Below are 25774 nucleotides of genomic sequence, written 5' to 3'. Positions count from 1 at the left end.
ATCGGAGGACTTGGGGGTTTTGGGGACGCTTCTTGCCAAGTGTTCTGTATTTGACGGCTTCATGTCTGATTCCTGAAAGAAAACAAACGTAGTCGGAAGTGTCCTGTGGTGAATGAGGATGCAGCTACCTCAGCATCTGCCTTTAAGCCTCCTGCTCCCACAGACTGGGTACTCATTTCCTACTCAGCCAGTCAGCTTGCTTGGATTATTTTAATCCATTGTTACCATTGACATGACAATGAACTCTGGCTGAATATATCATAATACATAGGTTTCCCTTTTGATGAGGCTGAAGGGTGGCACTGACTAGCATAACTGTCAGGTGGCAGTGGAACTCAGTGGACTGGTCCAGTCCTGGCTCGGTCACTCTTAAGCTCCGCAAATTTAGGCACAAAGCAAGACTCACTGCGGCCTATAGAACAAGGATACCGTTTGCCGCCCCTGCACGTGCTGCCAGGATAGGTCGTGCTGATCCCCCTGTAGAAGCTGCAGCCTGCACTGGAATGCATTAGAAAGGGGTGCCCGAGTTCTAGAACAAGAAGGCCTGCCCCTGCTGCAGAGTTTCGCCCTTGTGTCCTGTTGTGTAGAGAAGCTGGTGGGAGTCGCCGTGATTATGTTGGCGCTCAGGCCCTGTGGCAATGTCCAGTCACGGGGTTTCCATGTAGACAGAGTGTGTGCTGGGCAAGTACAACCCATCATGGAGCTGCCCTCCCACAGGTAGGAGATATAGATGGCGTTTCTTCCTCACAAGCCAGGTAGCGATTCCTTGGCTCTGTAGAACCTCCTTCTCTGTCTTCTTGTCAGTGTTAAGGGCTGAGCCTTAGTGAGGTGTGTCCCCCGCAGGTAGGGAAGCATCTGGGCTGGGGTGGGCACAGGTGGGGCCGTGGGGAGGGAGAATCTCACCCGTGCTCCATCCCCCCATCCCCCAGACATCTTCCCGCAGCCGGACCTGACTGATGATGGGCTGGCTCGGCCGGTGTTGGCTGGAATCGTGGCCACCATCTGCTTCCTGGCCGCAGCCATCCTGTTCAGCACGCTGGCTGCCTGCTTCGTCAATAAGCAGCGCAAGCGGAAGCTCAAGCGCAAGAAAGGTAAGTGGAAGTCCCGCCCCTACCCACGTGGCCCACAGTCCCAGAAGCTCCCCCTTTAGGAGAAATAGTCAGTTTTCCTCATGTCCCCCCCTTGGAAATAGGGGAACTGGGGCCTTGTGAGCTGCCTTGGGCCTCCCCTTGGAAATAGGGGAGCAGGGCTGCCAGTGAGACTCACTTGAAAGGGGGAGGAAGGAAGGATGGTGGGGAGAGTCAGGGGGACCAGAGAGAGGGTGGAGGCAGGGCCCGGTGGGGTACAGGATCCTGGATCCAGATGTGCCAGACACTGAGCAGGCTGCTTCCCTGAGGGCTTTGCTCTGGGCTCTGCTGATACCTGGGGTGGGCTGTGTGGCCTCAGCCCTCAGCAGGCTCCCCCTCTTTACCCCTCCAGATCCTCCGCTCTCCATCACGCACTGCAGGAAGAGCCTGGAGTCTCCGTAAGTGGCCTGGCCCCGGGAGGACAGGGCACGGCTGTCTGGGGCGGAAGTCTGGCTCAGCCTCATGACAGTGTTTCTAGGTCATGTACCATTAATGGGTCTGCATGGTCATTTTAAGTTGTCCACACGAACAGTGAGAGCAGTGGTGTAGATGGCTCCAAAGAGCAGATAGGTTGTTTCTCTTTGACTTTGGAATGTGTTTCTTTGATTCCCTCTCACCCCATCCTAACAGATTTGTCTTTTCTATATGTTTTGCTTAAGTTATTATTAAAATGAGCTTGCATTTCTTGAGCAACCTGGGAATGAAGTTGCAGATGAGACTAGAGAGAGGTGGCAAACAATAGCAGCAGGCAGAATAAACGTAGAAATGTGGGCATCTGTTCAAAAAATGGACAGTCCACATCAGGGCAATTGAGCATTGGCCAGAGTATCTCATGCTGAAACGCGTAGTTCAGCTCCTCACTGTCATCCTACCAGGCGCTTGTGATTGTTTGCAGGGAGAACAGATAGAAATAGTGTCTCTGTGCTCCTCTCATGCCTCCTGCTCTCTCCCCATCCCCAGCTTGTCCTCTGGTAAGGTCAGCCCCGAGAGTATCCGCACACTCCGCGCCCCATCAGAGTCCTCCGATGACCAGGGCCAGCCGGCGGCCAAGAGGATGCTGAGCCCTATGCGTGAAAAGGAGCTGTCCTTGTACAAGAAGACCAAGAGGGCCATCAGCAGCAAGAAGTATAGTGTGGCCAAGGCGGAGGCTGAAGCGGAGGCCACCACACCCATTGAGCTCATTAGCAGAGGCCCCGATGGCCGCTTTGTGATGGATCCCTCCGAGATGGAGCCCTCTGCCAAGACCCGGCGCATAGAGGGCTTCCCCTTTGCCGAGGAGACTGACATGTACCCTGAGTTCCGCCAGTCAGACGAGGAGAATGAGGACCCGCTGGTGCCCACATCTGTGGCCGCCCTCAAGTCCCAGCTGACTCCTCTGTCATCCAGCCAGGAGTCCTACCTACCACCACCAGCATACAGCCCTCGGTTCCAGCCCCGTGGCCTAGAGGGCCCTGGCGGCCTGGAGGGCCGGCTCCAGGCCACCGGTCAAACCAGGCCGCCGGCTCCCCGGCCCTTCCACCACAGCCAGTATTACGGGTACCTCAGCAGCAGCAGCCCTGGGGAGGTGGAGCCGCCCCCCTTCTACATGCCGGAGGTGGGCAGCCCCCTGAGCTCCGTCATGTCCTCCCCACCCCTGCACGCCGAGGGGCCTTTTGGCCACCCCACCATCCCTGAGGAGAACGGAGAGAATGCTTCCAACAGCACGCTGCCCTTGACTCAGACACCCACCGGCGGGCGCTCCCCAGAGCCCTGGGGCCGGCCTGAGTTCCCCTTTGGGGGACTGGAGACCCCGGCCATGATGTTCCCCCACCAGCTGCACCCTTGTGACGTGGCGGAGAGTCTGCAGCCCGCGGCCGGCCTGCCCCGAGGACTGCCGCCCGCCTCCCTTCAGGTGCCTGCCGCCTACCCGGGCATCCTGTCTTTGGAAGCACCCAAGGGCTGGGCTGGCAAGTCACCTGGCAGAGGCCCCGCCCCAGTGCCCACCACCGCCAAGTGGCAGGACAGGCCTGTGCAGCCTCTGGTGAGCCAAGGGCAGCTGAGACATACCAGCCAAGGCATGGGCATACCCGTGTTGCCTTACCCCGAGCCAGCCGAGCCGGGGGCGCACGGCGGCCCCAGCACGCTGGGCCTGGACACCCGGTGGTACGAGCCCCAGCCCCGGCCGCGGCCCAGTCCCCGGCAGGCCAGGCGCGCCGAGCCCAGTTTACATCAAGTGGTGCTACAGCCCTCCCGGCTCTCGCCTCTGACCCAAAGCCCCCTCAGCTCCCGCACCGGCTCCCCCGAGCTTGCCGCCCGGGCCCGGCCTCGTCCCGGCCTCTTGCAGCAGGCCGAGATGTCGGAGATCACCCTTCAGCCACCGGCCGCCGTCAGCTTCTCTCGCAAGTCCACGCCATCCACGGGCTCCCCGTCCCAGAGCAGCCGCAGCGGCAGCCCCAGCTACCGGCCCACCATGGGCTTCACCACTCTGGCCACAGGCTACCCCTCCCCTCCGCCGCCGCCGCCGCCGCCGCCGCCGGGCCCTCCGGGGCCCGCGGACAACTTGGATGTGTTTGGACAGACGCCTTCCCCTCGAAGGATGGGGGAGGAGCTGCTCAGACCAGAGCCTCCCCCTCCACCGTTACCTACTTCAGGGTGAGTGTGAACTGGTCTCTCCTGCCCACCTTCCCCTGGTCATCCTCCTCCCCCTTCCTCCCCGCCCTTGTCCCTTCCATCCACTGAACGACAGGGCTTGTCTGGACATGCTACAGCATCCCTTCGGGAGGGGAGCGCTGGTCTTGGCATCGGCAGGGTGTGGTCACTGGGGTGGGGGTGCTGCTTACCTGCCCAGGTACCCTAGCCAGGAGCATGAGGGATCTTCTCCACCCAGCCCAGAGCTCCCAGGAGGCCCTGAGGGTGCTGGGGACGGCACCTGTGGACAAGTGTTGGGGTGTGGCATGTCCCAGTGAGTGGTCACGCAGTGCTTCTTGGAGTGGAGGGCCCACCACATCCCGGTGATCCTGGCTTTGGGTAGTTCCAGGGTTTTCCTAGAGACCTTGTATCCAGCCTCTTTTCCTTCCCTGGCCCCTCCTCCTTGCAAGCAGGTCCCTGGGGCCTGACTTCTCCGGATGACCAGGCTCCTGTCCCCACCCTCCAGTCCTTAGCAGTCTAGTGAGTGCCAGCCCAGCCCCTATCCCCACCCCCATGTTCCCCAGAAGCCGCGTCCTAGAGGCTGGGAGCAAAATCTCAGGTCTGTGAACCTGTGCCCAAGCCACATACCCCATCCCAACCTGTGTGCCTCGTAGGGAGCTGCAGACAGACAGACAGACAGACAAGCCCCTGCGATCAGCCGGCCTGAGGGAGCCCACTGTAAACTGTAGCAGCTGGTGTTCCAGGTACCAGTCAGCCTGGACGCCTGCCTAAGTTCTTTCTCTCTGGTCTTTCTCCCCACCCTCCCCGCCTCCTCTTCCCCAAGTCTGTCCTTCTCTCTGTCTCTTTTCCTTCTCCATCTTCTTTGGGTTGGCCCGACTTGCTCAAAGAGCCTGCACCGTCTGTAGTCCCCCATCCCTCCTGCCCCTTCCCTGCCTCTCTGGTTCCGTCCTTTGGTCTCTTCTTGATGTGGCCGCCTGTGCAGGGGAGCAGAGTCCAGAGGAGGCTGGCCTGGTGGTAGGGAGGTGGTCGAGAGGAGGGAGCCTGGCGCCCTTCCCCTGCCCCCTGCACTCCCACCCTCTCTGGTACCTGGAAGCACAAGCCTCACCTCCCACCCCCACCGGCTCAGGTGGGAAGGAGGCTCGGGAGGTGGAGGAGAGCTCTAGCTGGGCCACCAGGCGTGGAGCCGTGCGCTGTCTGCAGGAGATGCTGGGGGCCGTGCCCTGTCGTCTGTGCTTTGTGCAGCCCTCATCTGCTTTGTCCCATTGTGCCGTCTGGGTCTCTGTCTCTCTCCTCTCCTGCCCCTCACCCCATTCTCTGGCCTCGCTTGTCGGTTCTCTGGTCCCCGTGCTCCTCCCCCCTCTGGGTGTGCGTGGGTGGTTTCCCCGCGCCCGTGTTGATAACTGCTTTGTTTCTGATTGATCTCAGCTATCTGGGCAGTGTTGTCGAGACAAGCCTCTCTTCAGCTCAATAGGTAAGGGAGCTCCGGCTGGGTGGGCGGGGGGCGGACAGGCGGACGGGCTTCGGCAGGGCCATCGCTTCCTCTACAGGGGAATCCAGACCATAGCCCCTCACCCTTCTGTGGGGCGGCAGCCCCCACTCCGATTCCCCGCGGCTTCTGGGTTCCCCACATCATGCTGCTGCCACAGCCCACCAGGCCATGCTCGGGCACCACCTAGCTGCAGCTTTCGAGCGCCCTCCCAGAGCCTCCCTGCAGTCTTCGCATTCAGACACCTCGCCATCCTGCTGCCCAGAGCTTCCCACAGAAGCCCTTGGGGCCCTGCATGCACCCTGAGGGGCCTAGAATGCCTACGAGCGCTTTGCATCTCTGCACCTTGGAGACCTGTCTGGGCCACATGGTGTCCAGGAGCACCCTTCTGCCCTGTTTCCTCAGCAGCCTTAGGGGTAGAGACCCCCTTCCTCTAATCCCAGGATGCAGATCTTCCCCGGGGTTGCTGGCCCTCACTGTCCTCCTGGGGTCTTACGGATAAATGGCCCACTTAGGAGCACGAGCGTGGGCTGTGGCCCTGCTCCTTTCCCCACCAGCCAGGCTTTCCTCAGGTCCCGTGAGGGCAGGGGCAGGGAGAGGTCACTGCTCCCTGAGCCTGCTCTGCAGCCAGTTCTCGGTGGCTGCAGGACCGAGACGGTACCTAGCCCAAAGGCTCCTGTTGCCCTCAAGGTCTTGGAGCTCCCTTGGAGGAGAGGACAGAAGGAAGCTGAATTGGCAAGAGGCTGGTCAAGCACTGCTTTCCTTCCTCTGCTCTCCACGTGGGCCACCCCTCTTCCAGGTGGAGTCTCAGGACCTTGACAGCACAGGGATTTCAAGTCTCGAGAGAGGCTTTGTGGTCACCTGAGGCTCACTCACTCTCACCGTAACTGAGACGCTTCTTTTTGCTGTGGATACCACTCCCCTCTTCTGGGAACAGGCAAGTGCAGGCTCCAGGCCCTCCGATGGGAGCAGGACCTCCTCTGGGTGCTTCTGGCTTCCCAGGTTGAAGCCTCTGCATTCCTTCCCCACCTGGAAACACCAGGGGGTCTAATGTCCTAACTCAGGACTGTCAGTCTCCTCCAGTCATAAGAATGGCCTTCCCTAAAAAGGATGGCTGTGCCGTTTCTTCATGACCGGCAGTCATGCAAGTGTTAGCAGCAGAGACCCCGAGGTTGTGTGAGGCCGGCTGGGTGCCTTGCTGCGGCCATGAGCTCCTGGAGACCAGGAAGCATGTGGTTATGAGTGCCTGTTCTCAGGGCTCCTGGGGTCAGCTGCCTGCAGTGAGTGGACCGCCGTCCTGCTCTCCTCCCTGCCCCCCAGTTGTGGCACCTCTGCTGCCCCCAGAGGAGTGATGGCTCCAGGGCCTGCTCTCAAGTCCACCCGTGAAAAGTGCCTGGGCCTGTTTTCGTTTGAGACCCCCTTCCTGGTGTTCCCACTTGTCAGGCCCTCGCCAGGCCCGGGGGCTGAATGTCCTCTCACTGCTGTGGCAAACCCAGAATCCAGGGGCATGATGTGGGAGCACTGTTTCTGTTGGCCTGGCCAGCACCCCGGCCTCAGGGAGTCAGGTCCTCCGCAGCCCTGGAGTTAGGCCTCGCCGTGCTGGCTGCTGGGGCCCTTGCAGGCGCCAGGCTCCCCCAGACGCTGCCCTCATGCTGCGCCTGTGCACGTGTCCCCACTCAAGTCTTGTTGGAGGTGTGACTCGTCTTGTCTACGTGCGTTCTTGCTCTGTTCTTGTTTCCTTCACTTTCTCCTGCTCCTCCTCCTCCCTCTCCCCCTTTTCCTCCCTCTCCTCCCTGCTCCCTTCTCAGGATGGGCCGTCGTGGGTGGTACTGCGTGGACCTGTCCCTTTTGTAGCCGATCTTCTCAGCTCCCTGACTGATACCAGTAGTGGCCCTGTCCTCACATCCCCTCTAATCCCGTTTCCTGTTCATACCAACCTTGGCCTCCACTGGGCAGGTGGGTTGAGAGCGTGCTGCAGCCCCTTTTACTGGGTGAACCCCGGCAAGGAGGTCTCCTGAGTTCTGGGGAGAGAAGGGCCGTCTGTGGGCGCTGATCTCCAGACTCTGGCTGTCTGTGCTGTGATAGATGATCGGTGTACTCTGGCCTGGCTACACCGTGGATGTGAGTGGGTTTCCTCGGTCCCTACCCTTAGTCCTGTCGTCAGGACAAGCAGAGCGCACTCAGGAGAGGAGAGAGTGCTCTTTAGTCACAGCTCTATCGCTGGGCATGGTGGCAGCTGGTTGTTAACGGTCAGCTCTTGGGGCAGGAATGTCCAGAGGATTCTGACCATCCTGTCCTGTGGGTTTGTCTTTTTGAACCTGGTTGTGTCTTTCCTCCACTGTGTTGGCTGAACAGAGATAAGCAGCTAAGGCCTCTGGGGCTAGATGGTTGTGATGTGGGTTTTGTATGAATTTTATGATGAGTGAGATAGAGAAAAATGTTCAGGCTAATTCCAGGTCATTTTTGGTAGGTCTTGATTGCAAAGAAAGACCTGTGGGACAGAGAACTGGGGTCCATGGGGGAACATGGCCCAGAGAAGCCCTGGCTTTGAGGCCTTCACCTTCCAGTAGTGCTCGTACTTTCTGGGGAAGGGGCTCACAGCTGCTGCATTCTGTGTTCTGGAAGAATGGAGGCTGACTGGAATGAGAACTCTGGCCACCCCTCCCTCCCTGGAGGGCAGCCCACTGGTCAGCATGGGCTACCTGCCGCCTTTGTTCCAGGGGGAGGATGGAGCTGCTTTGCCCAGCCTCCTACTAAGAGTCATCAGCACCAAATGTCCTTTATCTGAAAGTCCCCAGATGGGCTTTGCCTTGATAAGGGGACACAGTCCCTCTTCCTAGAGAAGGGAGTTCAGTTTGACTCCAGTCTGCTGGAACCCACTTCATGTCACTTTTCTGCAAAATTAACTGAAAAGAAAGACCCATGTTGCCCCTCCCCATCACCATCCGTTCTTCCAGACGCTTGCAGAGCGTCCCAGTGCCTTCAGGAGCCTTCTTCTATCACATGTCCGTGTCTGAGCACTGAGCCAAACGTGAAAACAGGTGGATGGCAGGTGTCCTGGAGGGGCTGGAGCTTGGCAGCCTCGCGAGGGAAAACTGGCTTAGCCCCTTGTTAGATTGTTGCTGTCTAGGACTCACTGCCTGAGGACATCACTTCCGCCAGCTTCCTCCATCCCTGGTCTGTCTTCTCTGGCTCTGCCACTAAAGCAGAGCGTGTCAGTGACTGACAAAGAGTGCTTCCAGGGCAGGCTGGCTGCTCAGGTGAATGTGGAAGCTGTGTTTTCCTCCTCCAAGGCTTCGGTATCTGTTTTCATTAGGAGGAAGGTGGACAAGCAGCTTACCTGATGTTGAGAGTCCTGGCTCTGTCACACGACAACTGGATTACTAGGCAAATGGCCTAACCTCACTAACTTCAGTTTCTCCATCTGAAAAAATGGGGTCCTTATAGTATTTGCCTCTTAGGGTTGTTGTGAGGAGTAAAGAAAATAACTGCAGGGAACATAGGTCAATGCCTGGCATGGTAAGTGGTAAACAGCTGCTACATGATAAAAACAATAGTAGCAATAATATGTTGATTATAATAATATCATCTCTGGACATTTCAGCTGGCTTGGGGAACCCTGAGGAATTTTCAGGGGCACCCAGTACCAGTTTCTCACATGCCCAGTGGGTCCCCTGAGTTGTGCTGTTTAAGCTGGGCCCACTTGCTTGTCATACACCTCCTCAGACTGTCCATCACTCACTTGTACCGTCTTTTGGAAAAGGCTGGCCAGGACCGGGAGGCAGAATAGCGGGAGTGGATTCATGTCTTTGATTTTCCTTTTAGGCAGCACGAAGACGCCCTAATCTGGGATGACGAAGGGTGCTCCCTTGTGCCTTAGCCATCTCCATCCTTTGGTCTGCCTTCCAGATTTCCTTCCAGCTGCTGCTGTGTAGGGTCTCTGTGGGTGGACTGTGGAGTCTGTGAAAGTGGAAGCAATGGGAGTCGGGGGTATGTTGGTCTCAGGGCTGGAAGACCTGGCCTTTCCTGGTGAATTGGACTACTTCTCTCTGGAGGCTGTGTGTGTATGTGGGTGGGTCCTTCGCTCTCTGCTGCCAGGGGGCTGCTGAAAATCAAGATGCTGTCTCTGACTTGACTTGGGAGGAGCTTCTCCATCCTTTAGCTACTAAAGGGTGATGGAAGGATGGCATCCATCACAGAAGGTGCAGGTTGCTTCACTGTCAGTGAATGCAAGAAACCCCAGGAACCAGAGGCTTATCTACAATTATTCTGTATGTTTTCCTGTCTGATGTTGGGGCGATGCAGCTGTAGTCTCCCCCCTTTTTTCTTTACCTCACATGGCTTGCTCACCCATGGGGACTTCTCTTCCCTCACAGGTTTGGCTGTGCTACTTTCAGTCAGGACTTACCCAGCACTGTGATGGAGACGGAAGAGGGAAGTGTGGGGATTGAGGGTGTGTGACTCTCCTGCCCACATGGTCCTAGAGTGTCCCGGCTTCCCCAGTGGCATGCTAATGCCAGCACAGGCAGGAAAGAAAGAGTGGTCCATTTCTCTCTTACCCCCTATTATTCCTTAGGCTCCAAGTTTGGCTTACTTTGAGAGGAAATGGCATTGATAACACGTTGTCTAGATTTTCTTTTTTTTTTATGACGCTTGAACAGTTCTCTCCCATAAGCACAGGTTGTCACTGACAGTCAATCCTCTCAGCTCTTTGGACCCCTTTGTCACGTGGGCCACACAGGCCCACGTGTGTGTTCAGTTGTTGCTTTGTCCTAACATGCGGTTGCTCTGTCAGGCAAATGGCTACATCCACTCCACAGGTGGAGCAGAGGCACCAATGTCGGTGGTCTCCTCTCCCAACAGCCTCGGTTTCTCTGTCCAATCTTAAAATTGGAGACCCACAGCTGGATACTTGCTGCAGATGTCAAGGGCTTTGCAAGCTGTCCGACCTGGCCATTGCAACCACTATATTCCATCCCTTCCATTCTACCACGACTGGTGAGGTCTGAGCCTGGTCTGCTGCTGAAAATGTCATTAGATGACAGCTATTTGTTGCTATTGGCTGCCGGGGTTCTGCCTGAATCTTGGAGATGGAGGGGAAGAGCCTGGTGAAGTTCCATCTCACTGGGCACTGGGTTCCCATCTGGCCTGGCCGTGTCTCTCCTGGAGGAGGACAGTCAGTGGGGTCAAGTTTGCTCTCCCCCCATTTAATCTGCCTCTTTACTTTCCATCAAGGCCTTGCTTGTGATGCTTTCCACGAACTTCAGACATGGAAGCTGCTTCTTCCTGTGACCTTCCTTGCCCCAGCTTGAGTGTCCTGGGACGGGACTGCCATTAATGCCTGTCTCCCCCATTCCTAGGTCCTCTGCTGGCTCTGCAGATTGGTGTCCACCTGAGGCAGGCCTTCCGCTGCTGGCGCTGTGTGCTGGGTTTCTGTCTTCCAGGAGCAGAAGGGAGGCAGGTGTTGAGGAGTGGCCTTGGGTACCTGGGACTCGGCAGAGCTGCGCTCTGTCTCCTCCTGGTCAGCTACTGGCTTTCTTCCAGCTCCTCTTCAAAAGGTCCCTCTTTTGGGAGCTGACTCGTGCCTCTCCAATTGTCCCTTCCAGGACACATCCACCTGCACCTGGGAATGCTGCTGTACCTGAGAGGCTGGAGGCTCTGAAATACCAACGGATAAAGAAGCCCAAAAAGTCATCCAAGGGCTCCTCGAAATCAAAGAAACGATCCGGTAAATGTTGAGATGCGCCGGCCCCTCTCCCCCACTTTGACCGCCACCGTGGGCTTGTCTGCCTCAGGATCCCAGTCCTGGGTTCTCTGGAGTCAACTCTTCCAGCTTATCCTGGTCTTTGCTTCTCTAATACTGTCAAGTAGTATGCAAATATAATTTTCATATCAAAAGTGAGCAAAAAAAGGTTAAAATCTCTGATTGTCCTCCTAATTCTGTTTCATCCCACCTGGAAACCAGCCTTCTTGGGGGCATGTGTGTTTAGAACCCTTCTGTGCATATGCCCGTAGACCATATATAGTATTGTTTTAATGTACTTTGTTTAATACTATAAACAGCATTTTTTCCCCATTCTGCCGTATGCCTTGGAAATATCCCTGTCTCCTTATGTACTTCCTTTCTATCATTTCAGGTCTCTAGTTGGATATGGGAATACTGGGGTCCTTCTCAGGGTTAAGGGGACACTGTGGCATGGACTTGGTGTCTGCAGGCTGGCCAGACTTTTCTCCCTGAGGCAGAGTGAAACTGCCTTATAGAAAGGAGACTTCTACTGAGATGTGTGCTGTGTGTCCAGCAGTGATAAGTAGCTTCTAAGATAGTGCAAAACTAATCCAGTCCTTTTTTAGACTGAGATAGCTCCTTAATATTTATCACGCACCCTCTTTTTACGGTGCTTTTAGGAGTGCTGTGTCAGGCTGTCCAAGAAGGCCACCGCACAGCTTTCTGGCTGGTCTTTCCCGTCTTCTAAAGAGCAGCTTTCTGTAGAGGCTGGTTATGGAAGAGTGCTATCCAGAGGCCCCTTGAATCTCTGGGAGACAATGAGCACTTAGTTCACACTTAACCTTAGGGTGGTGGTGTTACCCTATTCGTTTATAGTTGGGAACACTGAGGTGGAGAAAAAAAAAAATGGATTTTTTAGGTTCTGGGTGAGAAATCAGAACCCAAAGTTGAATTTTCAACCCATTTAAGCTCATTTCAGTTTAAGACCCTCTGTCTACCTACCACCTTCCTGCATATCTGTTACCTGTCCATTATCTTTTTTTTTTTTTTTTTGCAAAGAGTCCTCTTGTTCTGTCCACAGGGGCCCTGTTCCCTGTCCTGTGCCCACAGTTCCCAAATGCCTGTCTTTAGCCCAGATCTCCTCCATGAGCGCAAGTCTCATATTTCCAGGTATCTGCTGAATATGCACTTGGATGTTTTAGAAGCCTCTGCAATGTCCTCAGAAGAGTTACTGATTCTTCTCTCTGTATCTACTTCTCCTTGGTTCTGCCCCAGTTTCATAAACAGCACTGCTACCGGCCCCATCACTCAGGCTACTTTAGCCTCCATTCTTCTCTTGCTCTCACATCCTGATCCAGTCCATTTGGTAAGGTCTGTTGGCTCAGCTTTCAAACACACATCCTGAATCTGACCATGTTTTTCTGTCTCAAATGCGGAGACTAAATTCTGAGTCATTCCCGTTTCCCACCTTGACCAGAGCAGCAGCCTCCTGTTTGGTCATCTGGCCTCCTTCCTGGCCCCCGCAGCATATTCTACACACAGTGACCTGAGTGATCTTTAGAAAATGTAGTAACATCTTCTTGCTTTCACAGGAGTGTGCGCACACACACTTCTGACTAAAACCTTCCAGAAGCTTCCCCCTGCAACTAGAACAGATTTCTGTTGCCCTTCCTACCTCACTGACTCTACTCACTCTGTGCTACCCTCCTTTGGTCTCCGGCATGTGTCACGTTTGCTTTTAGCCCAAGGCTTTCACATTGGGGACACTCTCCCTGGGGTCTGTGGAAGCTCATAATTCGAGACTGGCATCAGTGTTACTCCTTTGGAGAGCAGAAGCAGTGCCTCAGTCATCTTCTGTCTCATGATCCTCTTTTATCTTTCTTGGTAGTTCTTGCAGTACCTGAAAATTTTGTATCTGTAGTCTTTATAGTCTGTCTCTTCTTCCCCATCCCCACGCTGATGTATAATCTTCTAGAAAGCAAGGGCATTACCTCTGTTTCCCCAGAAGGACCGTGAAGCAGAGGGGTGGCCCTGGCCATTCAGGGAGGGCCAGAGCTGACTCTCATGTGGATGAATAAAATCCTGTGTGACATCCATCACTGCTTAAGGAGAGAGTGGTGGTGGGGAAGTGTGCCCAACCTCAGTACCCAGAATGATGCTTGGCATCCAGGAAGCACTAAAAGAGATGCATGGATATTTCTTCATTAGAAAAAAAAAGAAACATTAGATAAAAGATACTAGATAAATATCCTGAATATTAACAAGATGAAAAAGAGCTGTTGCTTGACTAGATATGTGACTCTGCAGGAAGCTCAGCCACACCCATCCTGCTTTCTGGACTCTCGTTAGAATAGCACTTGGGGCGGCCCTAAGTGTGGGTCCTTCATGGCTTCTCTGCTGCACTTTTTGCTCCCATCTCCTGGGCAGTGTGGTGATGCCAGCATGTGGTTCTAGAGACCAGAAACCAGGCCCTGCGGAGGACAGGTAAGTGGGTGAGGCTACCTTCTCCCTTTCACTGCTCTCTTCTCTTTTCCTGTGTGTATACCTGCTCCTCCCCAGACGGTTCTGCCTCCCAGGCTCAGCACCTTCCAAACTCTCAGGTCCTGTGGCCCGACGAAGCTGTCTGCCTCCGGAGGAAGAAGAGACATTCCCGGCCCGACCCCTTTGCCCGCCTCTCAGATTTGTGCCACCGCCAGCTGCCGGAAGACCAGACGGCGATTCTCAGCAGTGTGGAGCACGACGACCCTGGCCACGCCACTCTGCTGTGACGCTGCCACTTAAATGTGCCCCGAGTGAGGATGCTCCCCAAGGGGCAAGGGCGGGAGATGTGGGGCGATGGGTGTGTGGGGCCTTGTCCTCCACTGCTGGTGGAGGGGTGGCCTGGCTGTTGGTTTCCAGGGCTACTCAGACCCTGGTTCTGCTTGTTCTCCCTCTGGCCTGAGTGGGCGTCTCCTCTGCATCCTGGCCTGCTGGCCTTGTGTCCGGGACAGAGGGCTGGGGGCAGACTGGCTGCTGTGGGTAGAGCTCGGGAAGTGAACTGGGTATGGGGGAGATCTTCGCCCCCCACTCCTCTCTTCACTAGATTGATTTTTACCACCTCCTCAAGTATCTCTGGAGTAAAGAAGAAGAAGCAGTGGCCTTTTACTGCTTCGGTTTCAGTTTCTCTAGTCCTGGAAGAGGGCTGGACTTCCCATCGTCTTCCAGACACTACATATATATATATAGATATAGATGCAAATGCATATGCGTGTAGTTTGTGGGTTTCTCTATGTGTACATACGTACGTGGAGGCAAAGTGCCGTTTCCTTCTGTGGTCTACAGGCGAGGGAGGGAGAGGGAGGTGGGCATGTGGGCTTTGTGAGCACAGCTGGTGAGAGCAGGCTGGGGACCTGGTGTCTGTCTCGGGTATAGTTTCTACGGAAACAGGATTCATGCCTTCTTAGCCGAATTCCCCATTTGTCTCTACCTTCTCCCATCCAGAGCAGAAGTGGGAGCTTGCCATGGTCCTGCTGCCTGCTTTGGGAGCTCCACAGTGAGGTACCACAGAACTCAACACAGCTTTTCTTTATGTCTTGGTCTTGGATGAAGAAGGGTGGCCAGCTAATGGCCAGACAAGCATCTTTCTTCCTTTCATGATTTGTAGATGTAGAATCTGCTTAGCAGCAGGGCCAGGAGGTAGCCCAGTGCCCAGACTCAAGCTCATCATTAGCCTCTGTGGTCCAGCCAGGCCAGGAGCCCTGTGGCCGAGGGCCTACCGCCCCAGAGCCATCTGTGCTGAGCACCCGGCGCCGCGGCTCTATTTATATCCTGGCCTGGCTCCGCACCCTCTAGCGCTGTTGCAAAGCCCTGATTGGATCCCTCCTTTCCTTTTGTGGGAGCTAATTCCCCAGATTGATTAATTGCCACATGCGAGGAGCCCGCCCGCTCCTTTCCCGGCTCCCTACGTGCTGCCTGTCAACTCTTCTTTGTCCCCTGTGGACCCAACCTCCCACAGGATGGGATCAGATGAAGCTGGGGTCGGGGGGCAGATTCTGGGTTCTGGGGGTGTTCTGGGGCTCCTCTCCCCCAGTTCTGTTTATGTGGAACTGGCTGAGGCCTGGGAGTGAAGGTGGAAGGTGGGGGGAAGCTGGGCTCTCTCCTTTCTCTGCTGAATTCTTGTCCTAACTCCAATTCTTAGCACCCAGAAGCTCCTGTGAGCTAATCTTAAAGCAACTAAAGATGTATCTCTCTCTTCCAGTAAGGCAATGGTGCTGCCCACAACAGGGCAGGAGGCCTGAGTATGGATGGGGTGCGTCTAGCCTCTTTTCCTCTTGTGCAGGAGCCTGCCCTTTTGGCTGCTGAAAATCAAGATAGCTCTCAGTTTCCTCCAAGTACTTCTTTCTTGGTGCTGCTGTCTTGGTGGGTTTGGGGACATCCCCTGTCCCCAGTAACCTGCTTGGATGTTGGCCTGGTTGAAGCACTGGAGGTTTCTGTGGGTCTTGGCCAGTGACCCCAGTGAGGTGGTCCGAGAGTAGGGAGCGGCTCCTTAGGGATGTCCTCTGCCATGCAGACCCTGCCTGTGCTTCCTTCTCTCGCCCAGTGAGTGGGGACCAATTCTACCCTTGGGGCTCTGCCTCACAAGTCACACCACCACAGTTCCTTTCCTGATGTGACGCATTGTAGAGAGAGAAGTGGTAGGGGCAGTGTTTGTGGCCTCACCTTGTCTGCTGCCCAGAGCCCTGGATGGAACCTGCACCTCTGGCCAATGCACTTCACTGGGCACCAATTCCCAAGTCTAAGCCACCCTGGGCGGCAGCTCCAGTGAAGAAGTGACTCTTCTTTTCTGAGGCAGCACTACCTCTGCTGCCATGCCCAGCAGGTGACTCATAGGCACCTCTCTTCGGGCCCATGGGGTTGTGGCCTTTGTCCACTCTTAGTCGTTGTTTCTCGAGCAGAGCAGTTCCTAGTGGACTGTACGTGGGAGCCAGGGCTGTGCGTCTACAAGGTGAAAGGCCACCCTTTCTGAGCCTCATGCTGGGACTTAGGCCCTGAGGTTACAAAAGAAGGGAAGACAGAGGTGAGTGGCTCTGCTTCTTTAGGATGTCATCCAAGGCTGGACGTGCTTTCTGGAGACCTGCCTGTGCGCCATCTCCAGTGGTAACAAAGGTGCTGACTCCTTCCTTCCTCTGGCTGTGCCCCGTAGCTCAGCATGTAGCTGGGCTTTTTGCAGGTCACTGGGTAGCAGCTGTGCTGGGTGACCACAGGGTTGGGAAAGGACACAAGGCTGACTTGTCTCTGAACAGCCTTGGACTCATTTCTCCTCCCAAGAGAACTTCCTTCTTGTGACAGTGTGCATGGAGGCCAGAAGCGTTTCTGAACCGTGGGGAGCTCGCTCAGTCCTTCCTTCAGAGACTGCTCTGGAAATGGGCAGCAGACAGTCCCCTTTGCCCATGTGATAGAGGTAGGGATGTCACAGGCACACACTGAAGTGCTGGGTGTGTGCACGAGTGTGGGGTGTGGTTGTGAATGTGTGCACAGTGGCAGTGCGGCCATTTCTAGGGACCACAGAGACCTTTGCACTCTGCCCTTAAATAACTGCAGTGATGATGCTGAAGCTTCCTCTCACTTTCATGCTCAGCGAGCGGGAGAACAGGTGTCTTCCAAATTGGCCCTTGTGTGACCTGGTTAGGCCCTGAGGTACAGTCACATGGCCCTTCATCCTGCATCTTGCCTGGGCACTGCAGCTGTTTCAGTGTAGGTGACTTGAAGACCAGGGAAAGGGTAAAGTGATTCCAGAAGGGGCCAAGGATGCAGTTGTTTGGGGAGAAAGTGAGCAATAAGGAGAAGGTGGGTCCTGTTTCTCGATTTGCTGGCTGACCAGGTACCCTGACCAGCTGTGGTGGTGGACTCAGTCCCTGAGCTCCCGGCCTGTCTCTCTCAGCTTTTCTCAGGGACATGGGTCTGAGAAGCCCTTCCGAGAAGGGCTCCATGGGAAGGATGCTTCGTTTCACAGGGTGTGTAGGATCTGCGTGCTCTTTGAAGAGGGGGCCTGTGTCCCATGATTGTACTTATGGATGGGTCTCAAGCAGGGGTGGGTTCCATGAGTCACCATCAATGTTTTTCAATGCTTTCTGTCTTTGTTTTTGACTTATGATCTAAAATATTTGGGACTGAACTGATTTCGGCTGTTTTCCTGTGCCCTTTTCATGCAGAGGAAGACCAGTAGGATTCTGATATGGAATTTCTCACTAAGGCTTTTTTTGTTGTTGTTTTTTTCTTTCAAGGTTGACAAAATAGCTTCAGGGAGGAAACAGACTTCACAGAGCATCAGAGTGACTTTGTCACTTCCTAGGACTAGAATCCAGGGCCAAGGTGTGCATGGCTGGAGCTGTTTCTTCCATCTCTGTTAGAAAAAGCCTTTTAGGGGATTGGGGTGGGCTAGGGGAAAGAACTGTACATAAAGTACATTTTATTGTTATACAGAGAAACACAGGGAAAGAAAAACTAATGGTTAATCTTGGGCTTGCTTTGCTTGCATGTGACAGAGCTTTGGGGGGCATCACAGGGATTGTTGGGGGCAGCAGGAAGACAGAGGTGGGAGAGTGCCTGGGGGCTCCCAGAGTGTGTCCTGGCTCCCTCTGGGAAGCAGGCATCCTTGGTCCAACTCTGCCTTTCTATCTTCTTCCAAAATAAAGGCTAGAGGCTGGAGGCTCAGAGCCCCATGGGCTGCATTGCTCCTTTGAGGTGGGAGGTCAGGAGTGTCTGTGTCCAGGTCTACATTAAATAAGGTAATTGACCTTATTACCTTATTTAGGAAAGGGGGTTGGAGAGTTGAGGTGTGGAGAGGCAGTTAGCTTCTTTGCCATGTTTCTGTAAGGCTGGAAGGGGAGGAGACTGCTAGGTTGGCCCTGGGGTAGGTAGCGGGGATGCTGGGATGTGACAGTAAGGCCAAAGCCAGGGACATCGAGCCTCACCTTTTCCTCTGGTCATGTGCTAACACAGTGCACAGGGTGCAGTGTGCAATCTGGGAAAAGAAAGGAGAGACTACCCTGGGGTGGGGTGGGCTGGGAGTGCAAGCAGTGAGAAGCACCAGGGGGCAGGTGTGTGTGGGGGTGATGCAATCACTGAAAGAAGTCTGTGGGGGTGGGTCTTGGCACGTAGACCTGGACTGGATCCTGAAGGGATCTTGAGTCTTAGCTGGACCTTCTCACTCCCTCTAGAATCAGCCTATGGCACTGAGTGACCAAACCAAGCCAGGGTGTGTTCTTTGTGATGTCTGTCTCTGGGGGATCCTCTGGCCCAAAGCAGGGAGACTTGCCTTCAGGTTTCCACTCTACCAGCAGTTCTGTGTCAGTGGAGAAAAAAGATCTGATCTCATGAATTCATGTCTGTTCTCCTAAGCAGAAGGGCAGGTGGCCTCTTCTTCCTGTCCGTGATCTGAAACCGATCCTGAGACACTGTTGCTGGGGGTAAAGAGAAGGCACTAGGGCTTGGCTACTCCTGTCCTGCTGAGGGCCAGACTACTTCAGACCACAAACTACACAGTGGCTCTGTGCCTACAGCTTTTGTGCTCATCTTCTCTTACTTTGTGAGGTTAAAGTCACCAGCTTGGAGGACACAGAAGGGTGAACAGTTTCACCCTGAAATCAGCCATTTCTCTGTCCTCTGTGTTGTCTCCAAATCTGCCTCCTTTCAGATCAAGAGGCAGAATTAACAATCTCTTCTTTAGAAGGAGTTGATAAACCAAGAATCAAAGCCCAGATTGGACTTCAGCCCTGACTAGCAGTGAATCTACACTGGCCCAATGCTCTATTCAGGGCCCCCCATCTGTGCTTTCAAATAAGTCTTTCATGAGCAAATACAATATCCCCACCAGTTGTTTTGTGTGTTGGGTTACTAAGAGGGTAGAAGTGTTTTCATGACTTCGTTTTAAGCTAGAGTCTCAATAGGTTGAGTTGGATCCAAAGACACTCCCATACACCCAGGGTTTCTGTGTGGGATGAGGAAAAGTGAGGCATAAGTGCAAACATCATTACTGGCCACCCATACCTTCTAGACTAGCCAGAGCGTCTTGACTGTGAAATACCGGTAGAACTGCAACCACGAATGAAATCACTTGGATGGTCTCTTCTGTGGTGGATCCGTAGAAGTAGTTAGTTCTGAAGAAGGCTGATGAAAAGGTGACGCTTTGATCACTGGCTCGGAGAGCTAGATTGAGGGGTTAGAAGTGGTACAAGTTCTCAGTTCTTGTCCCTGGTTCCTTGCCACCTGTCTTTCCCACCCCACTAGAGGGTGGCATGGACGGCTTTTGGGTCTTGAAGAAATGTGCTCCACCCATCCCTTTCCCCTCCCTGGCACTGGATTCTTTGGATTTATTTTAGGAGACAGGCTATGCTCTCCTTTCTGTCCCATATAGATATCAGTTATCTCCCTTTCCTTCCTTATCCTACTGCTTCATGGCTCCAGGGATCTTGACCTTGTGCATGGTTTATGATGGAGAGTGGTTGGGTGGGAAGGGGAACCTGGAAGGGGCTTGGGCTGAGGAGAGAGGGGTTGCATTTTCAGTCTTAGAAAGACTGCGAGCTTGCTTCTGGATGATGTATGGGGTTTTCACATACATAGAAGGAAGGGGCAAATGCCAACTCTCCTCGTATTGGTAATGAGGGCTTAGAGGCTTTTGCTTCCTCCTGGCTTAAGGCATTTGAGAGATCTTGTTCCTGGCATGGAGAATAGACCTCCTTGTGATCATCTTGCAGTCTGTGGAAGGGAAATTATCAATCACTCTCAATGAATATTTTTATTGCCTACTGCAAACCATTAGGGGTCTGTCATGAGCAGACAGTGTCCTGGCTTGGGCAAAGAAGTGGGACTGTCTCACCTGTCCCTCTATGGTCACCAGGCTATCTCCCTGGTCTCTAGCCCTAGCTAGCTGTCTATCCCATTTTCCTTTCCTGGGCTCAGGAAGAAAGTGTGTGTGTCTATGCCAGTGAACATGCCTATGGTATGTGACGTCTGCATGGTGTGTGTGTATGGTGTGTTTGTGGTGTGTATGGTATGGTATGTTTGTGGTAAGGTGTGTTTGTGATGTGCTATGTGTATGTGTGGTAGGTTTGTGGCATGTATTTGAGTATGTGTGTGTATAAGAGGTTTGTAGGGACACACTAATTTGCCTGAGTAGCCTCAGGCCTAGGAGACCCTCTTCAGTCAACTCTTTCTTTGCGAGGCAACTCCTGTTTTGGTAGGAGGGTGAAATTAGTAATGTACCATCTTTAGCGTATTTTTTATGGAGACTGTACATAGAATTATATACATATATATATAATTTGTTCTATTTTAAGGAGAGAGGGGAACTTATGTTAGGGGGTGGGTGGGGTGCAGGGCTCCAATGCAATAGTCGAGGTTGGGAGGCTTCAGGTAGTGGGATGTCTGGGGAGTGGGAGATGGGAGGGGAGGAGACTAAAGCCGGGTAAGAAGAGTGGGGAATCGTGCCCTTGGCACACATATATAAATAGAAAACCTATATAAAGTCTATCTATCTAGCTTGACTATATATCTATATATCTATATGAAGTCATAGTTTGCTTTATTTTTGTACCTGTGCTTAGAGATGTTTGGAGCAGGACCACCTGGGGTGGCCTGGGAATCTAGCTCATGCCTTGATGCCCCCTCCTACCCCATCCTTCCTCCATGCCGCATCTTTTGAGTTGCCTGGGTCTTTCTGATGGAAATGTGTATATATGAAAATTTTAAAAAGTAACAAACAATCCTCTTATAGAAAGGACAAATGAGCCAAGGGTTGTGGGTGCTACTGGATCTGATAGCCCTGGAGAGCCAGGATTCATGGCATCTCTTGTCACTGGGAGGGGACACCATGGCTTGAAAGCTTTGGCACATGTGCTTCGTATAGTGAGTGTGGAGAGCTAAATACTCTGAGTCCGTCCTAGTACTGCTGGGGTGGTGCCCAGGCCCTTGGAAGGGCTCTGGCTTGGCATCACTGAAAGGAAAGTTTACCTGGGGGCCGACAGCAGCACCTGTCCTGGCTGGCAACACCCTGACTGGAGCACCCCTGAGGGGTGTGGCATCTCAAAAGAATTTTGTGAGGCTGACTGCATGGACTCAGTCTTGAAAAACAACTTGGTCATTTTTGCTGCAGATTCTTGGAACCAGTGTGGATGTGATATCTGGTATAATCATATCATAGATGCTTTTTCCAGTTATTATTTTAATTGGAAAGTAGGTGGCATTGGAATGGTCCAATCCTGGGGTACTGGGTGGAGGAGGAGGAATGAGAGGAGAACTCAAGGTGTGATGAGAACCATGGGGCCGGTGGAACTCCTTCTGGTACCTGGCCTGGGACATCTAGAGCTCAACAGTGTGTTGGAAGGGCTTGACCCAGAGCTGGAGATTCTGGGGAGTAGGTGCTCACTTGCATTTGAGCAGGAAACCTTGTGTGCCCTGAAGAATACCTCTCTGAGAACTTAAGACCTCACATATGCTGCAAGGACCATGTACCTTGTGGCCTCAACAATTGCCTCTGGGTGCTAGCTCTTTCTCTGACTTGCTAAGAGCTCAGAGTGATGTGTCTGAAGCTGGCGCAGGGCCAGATAGTGCAGGCAGCCAGGAGAGACTTGTGGCTGCAATCCCTCTGTCTGCATCCTGCTGGTCAACTGAAAAAAGGCAACACTAACTCCTCCTTCCCAACCAGAGTGTCATGCTGGCTTTTGGATACCTCAGCCATAGGAGGGCTTTTTACAGTTTGGGGTATTATGCACAAAGTAGGTGGGGGCGGAGCTTAAGTTTGACTCCTGACCCTTCTGTGGGGACAGTCATTGAGTCCCTGGCACACCTGCTCGAGACAGTTCCCATTTCCCAAGGACACTGAAGGAAAATGGGCTCTGTCCATGCATTACTGGGAGAGCTCCAACACTGGGTCCAACTGGCATGTGTCTGTCCTTGGCAGGTGACTCCACTTTCCTATGGTCTTCTCAGGAGGCCGAAGGAGCATACAGCCAGAAGTTTCTTATATGATTTTTCAGGGAGGTTGATCAAGAGGAAAAGCAGCACATTCAATAGCCCTTCCTAGCTTGCCGCCTCTTCCAAACTGCCAAAGCCTCCACACCAAGAGGGCTTTCCATTACCATTATTTTGGCTCTTAGAGTGACCCTCTCTCTCCACAGACCCTGTCCCATTTGTGGTACCATACAAACTGCAGGATAAATCACCTTAGCATCATAGGGCCCTCATAGGGTCGTACTCCTCCTAGGTCTGGGGTTACTCTAAAACTCTGCTTCTTTCCACATGAAACCCCAGGCTTGGTCTCTAGCATCAAGTTATACAAGAGCAAGAGTCACTGACCCATGCATCCCCATCCCATCCTTCAACCTCCAACTGGACTCTTCATCTATGGGAAGAAAAGTGAACAAGGGGCATAGCTCCTATCTTGAAATTCTGGAGTCTGGAGGGGATGTAATGTTTATCTCTACCCTTTCCATGATCCTGGTTCTTAGCCCCAGAAGGACGGTGAAAGGGTAGACACTGGCACGAAAGGACAGACAGCCCAGCCAAGAACTTCAGTTTCTCTGAAGAGCCAGCCTTTTGCAGACAAAAATGCATTGAGATCTGATTATATGTGGGGTAAGCACAACTTCCTACCTTTGAACTTCTCAGTTAATGGGATAGGTTGGTGGGACGGGTGCTCTGATTAGGTCTTAGAGGCCCGTAGCTACTATCAGGAACAGGAGCTGTCCCATGTGTTTGTGCCACACTCCTCGTTCCCACTGTGGTGGAAGGGATGTTGACTTTTGGTGCTTTCCCCTTTTGGTAGGTGGTGGTGGTGGGGTCTATAGAGTTGTTTCAGTTTTGCTACCTCTGCTCTATGGAACAAGAGTTTGGAGTAGACAGATTCACTGCAAGCTGCTCACCCAAGGATCAATGTGGGCCATAACATTTCCCATTGGTCATCAAGCAGTGACTTGGGGAAGAGGGGTCTGTCCATTGCTCTTTGGCCCTTCCACTCCTCTTTGATGTAGGTGTTCATGTTAACCCATTCTGGGCAACATCAGAGCAGGAGGTGGGAGAACAGGAGAACCCACATAGCACACTCCCTGCCCCTAAGGGACTGGCCCTGATACTGGCACATGGGAATCTCTTCTGTGCTGCTGTGCCAGGGCTTAGAGAGGGGATGCTCTGTGCAGTGGTCTTGATCGCTGGGACCTTAGACTCATTCGCTGGTTTAGGGAAGAATAGCAGCTTAAAGCTCCACTTGCCAAGCCACATACATCGATCTTAAAAGGTCTAAATGCCTCATTCAGATTTCCTTTCTGAATTACCATCTGTGGGGCCAGAGATAGAGGGTGCAGATGGGTGTGCTTTCACCAGTTGCTCCTTCTTTTCTGCAGCCACTGACCTGGAAGGAGTCCATCAGCTTCATGTCAGTGCCACCCAGTTCCGCTTGTCTCCAACTTTTTCTCTTCTACTGGAGAGACTTTATCACCCTGGGTATAATTCTTCCATCTCACATCTTGGAAGCAATGTGTATGGATTTTTTTTTCCCATTTCACCCAGTGGTCTGTAGACATACAGAGGGTGGGCTGGGAGGGGTCTGATGCCACTTCCCAAGGCCCCGTTGGCTCCGTACCTCTGGATGCCTAGCGGCCTCTTGGATTAGCTCTTTTCTGAGGGATCTGGGTATGACCCTCAGTTTGGTTGTGGGAGTTCTTGCTCTCATGGCAAACTTTTTTTCTTCTTTAACTTTCTTTGGGGGTTGCCCCCATCCATGCCTGGTCTTCTTGTGAGACCTTCCAAACCTCGTCTCCATTTCTTGAATGTCGAGTACTACAACGTAACTGCGCTAGGGTGCTTTATGGTGCTGTTCTTGAAGAGGCCAGCTGGACTGAACCTCCTTTGTCCCACTGGTTCCTTCAATCTTGCTGTATTTTGTCTTCTATTTGATTTTTTCCCCTCGGGGTTTGGGGTGGGAGACGCAGGGGTGGCTTTTGTGTTCTCTTTCTTCTGTATGTATGGACTGGCTAAAGTCAGTTATCATGGGCAGCTGACTTCATGGTATTGGTTGGCTGACTTTGGTTAACTATTAAAGACAAACCAACAAATTGTACAGCTGCACACAAACACCTTTGAGTGTGAATCTGAATGGCAACTAGAGGCTTACTTTTTGAACTTCAGGTATGTAACTCAAAAGTAAATAAAAACACTATTTTTTCAGTAAGCTTTTTTTTTTTCTTCTAAGAGACAACTTAGAACTCAAATGATAAGAACATTTAATCGGTGCTGTACCAAAGCCTTATATGAACATATTCTACACTCTGTACAACCTGTCTCTGGTGAGCGCCCTGCTCTGTCACCTCTTTTCAAAAGCCTGGGAATGCCAGCATGTGCCAAGCCTGGGGCTGGGTCTGGGGACCTGTGGGCCAGGGAGACCCCTTGGAACAGAGGATGATGATAAGATGGGACACAGTTCTGTTTCCTGAGTGGATTCAGGAAAGACACCAGGCATGAGTGTGTGTGTGCGTGTGTGTGTGCATGTGTGCGTGTGTGTGCACTGTGTAGGGGCTGAGGTGTATGTACACATGTGTGGGTGTGCCACAGGTGCACAGTGCCAAAGTGGATGCACCAACTGGGGGCCTGAAGGGGAGGCCCAGCTGGCTCTGGGAGTGGGCTGGTTGTAATGAGAGGGGAGGGTGTCCTCCTCTGTTTCCTGTCTCCTTCCTTTTCCTGTCATGGGATGGAGGTTTATGGAAACAGCTACACTCTCAACCAGGTGCTTTCAAAATCTCCAAAGTCTAAGCACTTACAAAGGGCCTGTCCAAGAGACAGGCACTTTCAACCACCAAATTACAGACTGTCAGGATAGGGAGGAACTTTTCTCCTCCCCACATCCTGCTTGCTTTTCTGGAGAGGGAGTTCCTCCTGCAGGGCCCCCTGACCTCCGGTCCAGGGCCTAGGCCTGTTCTAGCTGCCACCCCTCCAGGCTGTCCAACCTTTTCCTTCCCAATCCACCAAGAAGACCTGGCTGGAGGTGCCCCTCAGCCACACTTGCTCTGTGGCCTAAGCAATAACGCCTGCCCTGCCTACCACAGACAGTAACCTTTGGCCTTAGACTCTTGCCAGTTGAAAGCTGAGTGACAGCCCAAACCCAGTTAGGAGAGGACCTGTGGCCAGCCTTGGCTCAAGGCACTGTGCCAGGCTCCCCTCGCTGGCATTTCCAGGCTTGCCAGATACTAACCAATGCATCGCCAGTAACACTGCATGTTCATATAGTAAGTTAAAGAGCAAAACAAGCCAACACGGATATGGGCAAACAAGCAAAGGGAGAAAAAAGGGCACATCAGGAGACAAGATGTGTAGCCAGTGAAGGTATGCTGGGAGTGTTGCAAGTTAAACTATTAAAAAAGATTAGGATTTAATTGCTTCTCATGTAACATTACTCTGCTTCAGAAATGTTTTGTATTTTGATATAAATAAACATTTGCTAAAAAAGTTCATTTTCTAATTTTTATTTATACCTAGGAGGTAATTTCTGAGGTCTCTAATCTCATTTGGTCTCCCTAATCAACTCCAGATTTTAAACTCATGGTTGAACGTGATTCTGAAATGATCCGAGTCTGGAGATGGAGGAAGTACTCTTTACTCGTTGAGCAAATAGACTGAGGGTAGATTATGTGTGAGTCACTGTCCGATTCTCTCAGGATCCATCACCAACAAGTAGCTAAGGCTCTTGCCCTTCTCGGCTTATATTCCAGTAGTGGGGAGAAAGACAACAAGCAACTATGGCAGTAAGAAAATCACAAAGAATGTAAGACAGTGAGAAGA

At 53.0% G+C, this 25774-nt stretch overlaps 1 protein-coding gene across 6 annotated transcripts in view; it reads left to right on the top strand.

Annotated features, from left to right (window-relative positions):
* IGSF9B (immunoglobulin superfamily member 9B) overlaps positions 1-25443 on the top strand; it is a 54143-nt gene extending 28700 nt beyond the window's left edge. For 2 of the 6 annotated variants that reach the window (XM_021063165.1, XM_021063164.1), the window contains exons 16-20: positions 930-1091; positions 1480-1525; positions 2088-3758; positions 10848-10969; positions 13567-25443. In XM_021063165.1, coding sequence (XP_020918824.1) covers positions 930-1091; positions 1480-1525; positions 2088-3758; positions 10848-10969; positions 13567-13907 — 2342 coding nt within the window. In that variant the 3' untranslated portion in view covers positions 13908-25443. Of the gene's footprint in view, positions 1-929; positions 1092-1479; positions 1526-2087; positions 3759-4408; positions 4499-5180; positions 5227-10847; positions 10970-13525 lie in introns of those variants that run through there. The other 4 variants (XM_021063167.1, XM_021063166.1, XM_021063168.1 and 1 more) reach the window with 3 other exon arrangements.

This window comes from Sus scrofa, chromosome 9, assembly GCF_000003025.6.
Source record: "Sus scrofa isolate TJ Tabasco breed Duroc chromosome 9, Sscrofa11.1, whole genome shotgun sequence".
Classification (NCBI taxonomy): Eukaryota; Metazoa; Chordata; class Mammalia; order Artiodactyla; family Suidae; genus Sus; species Sus scrofa.
This window is presented reverse-complemented; position numbering and strand designations above follow the sequence as displayed.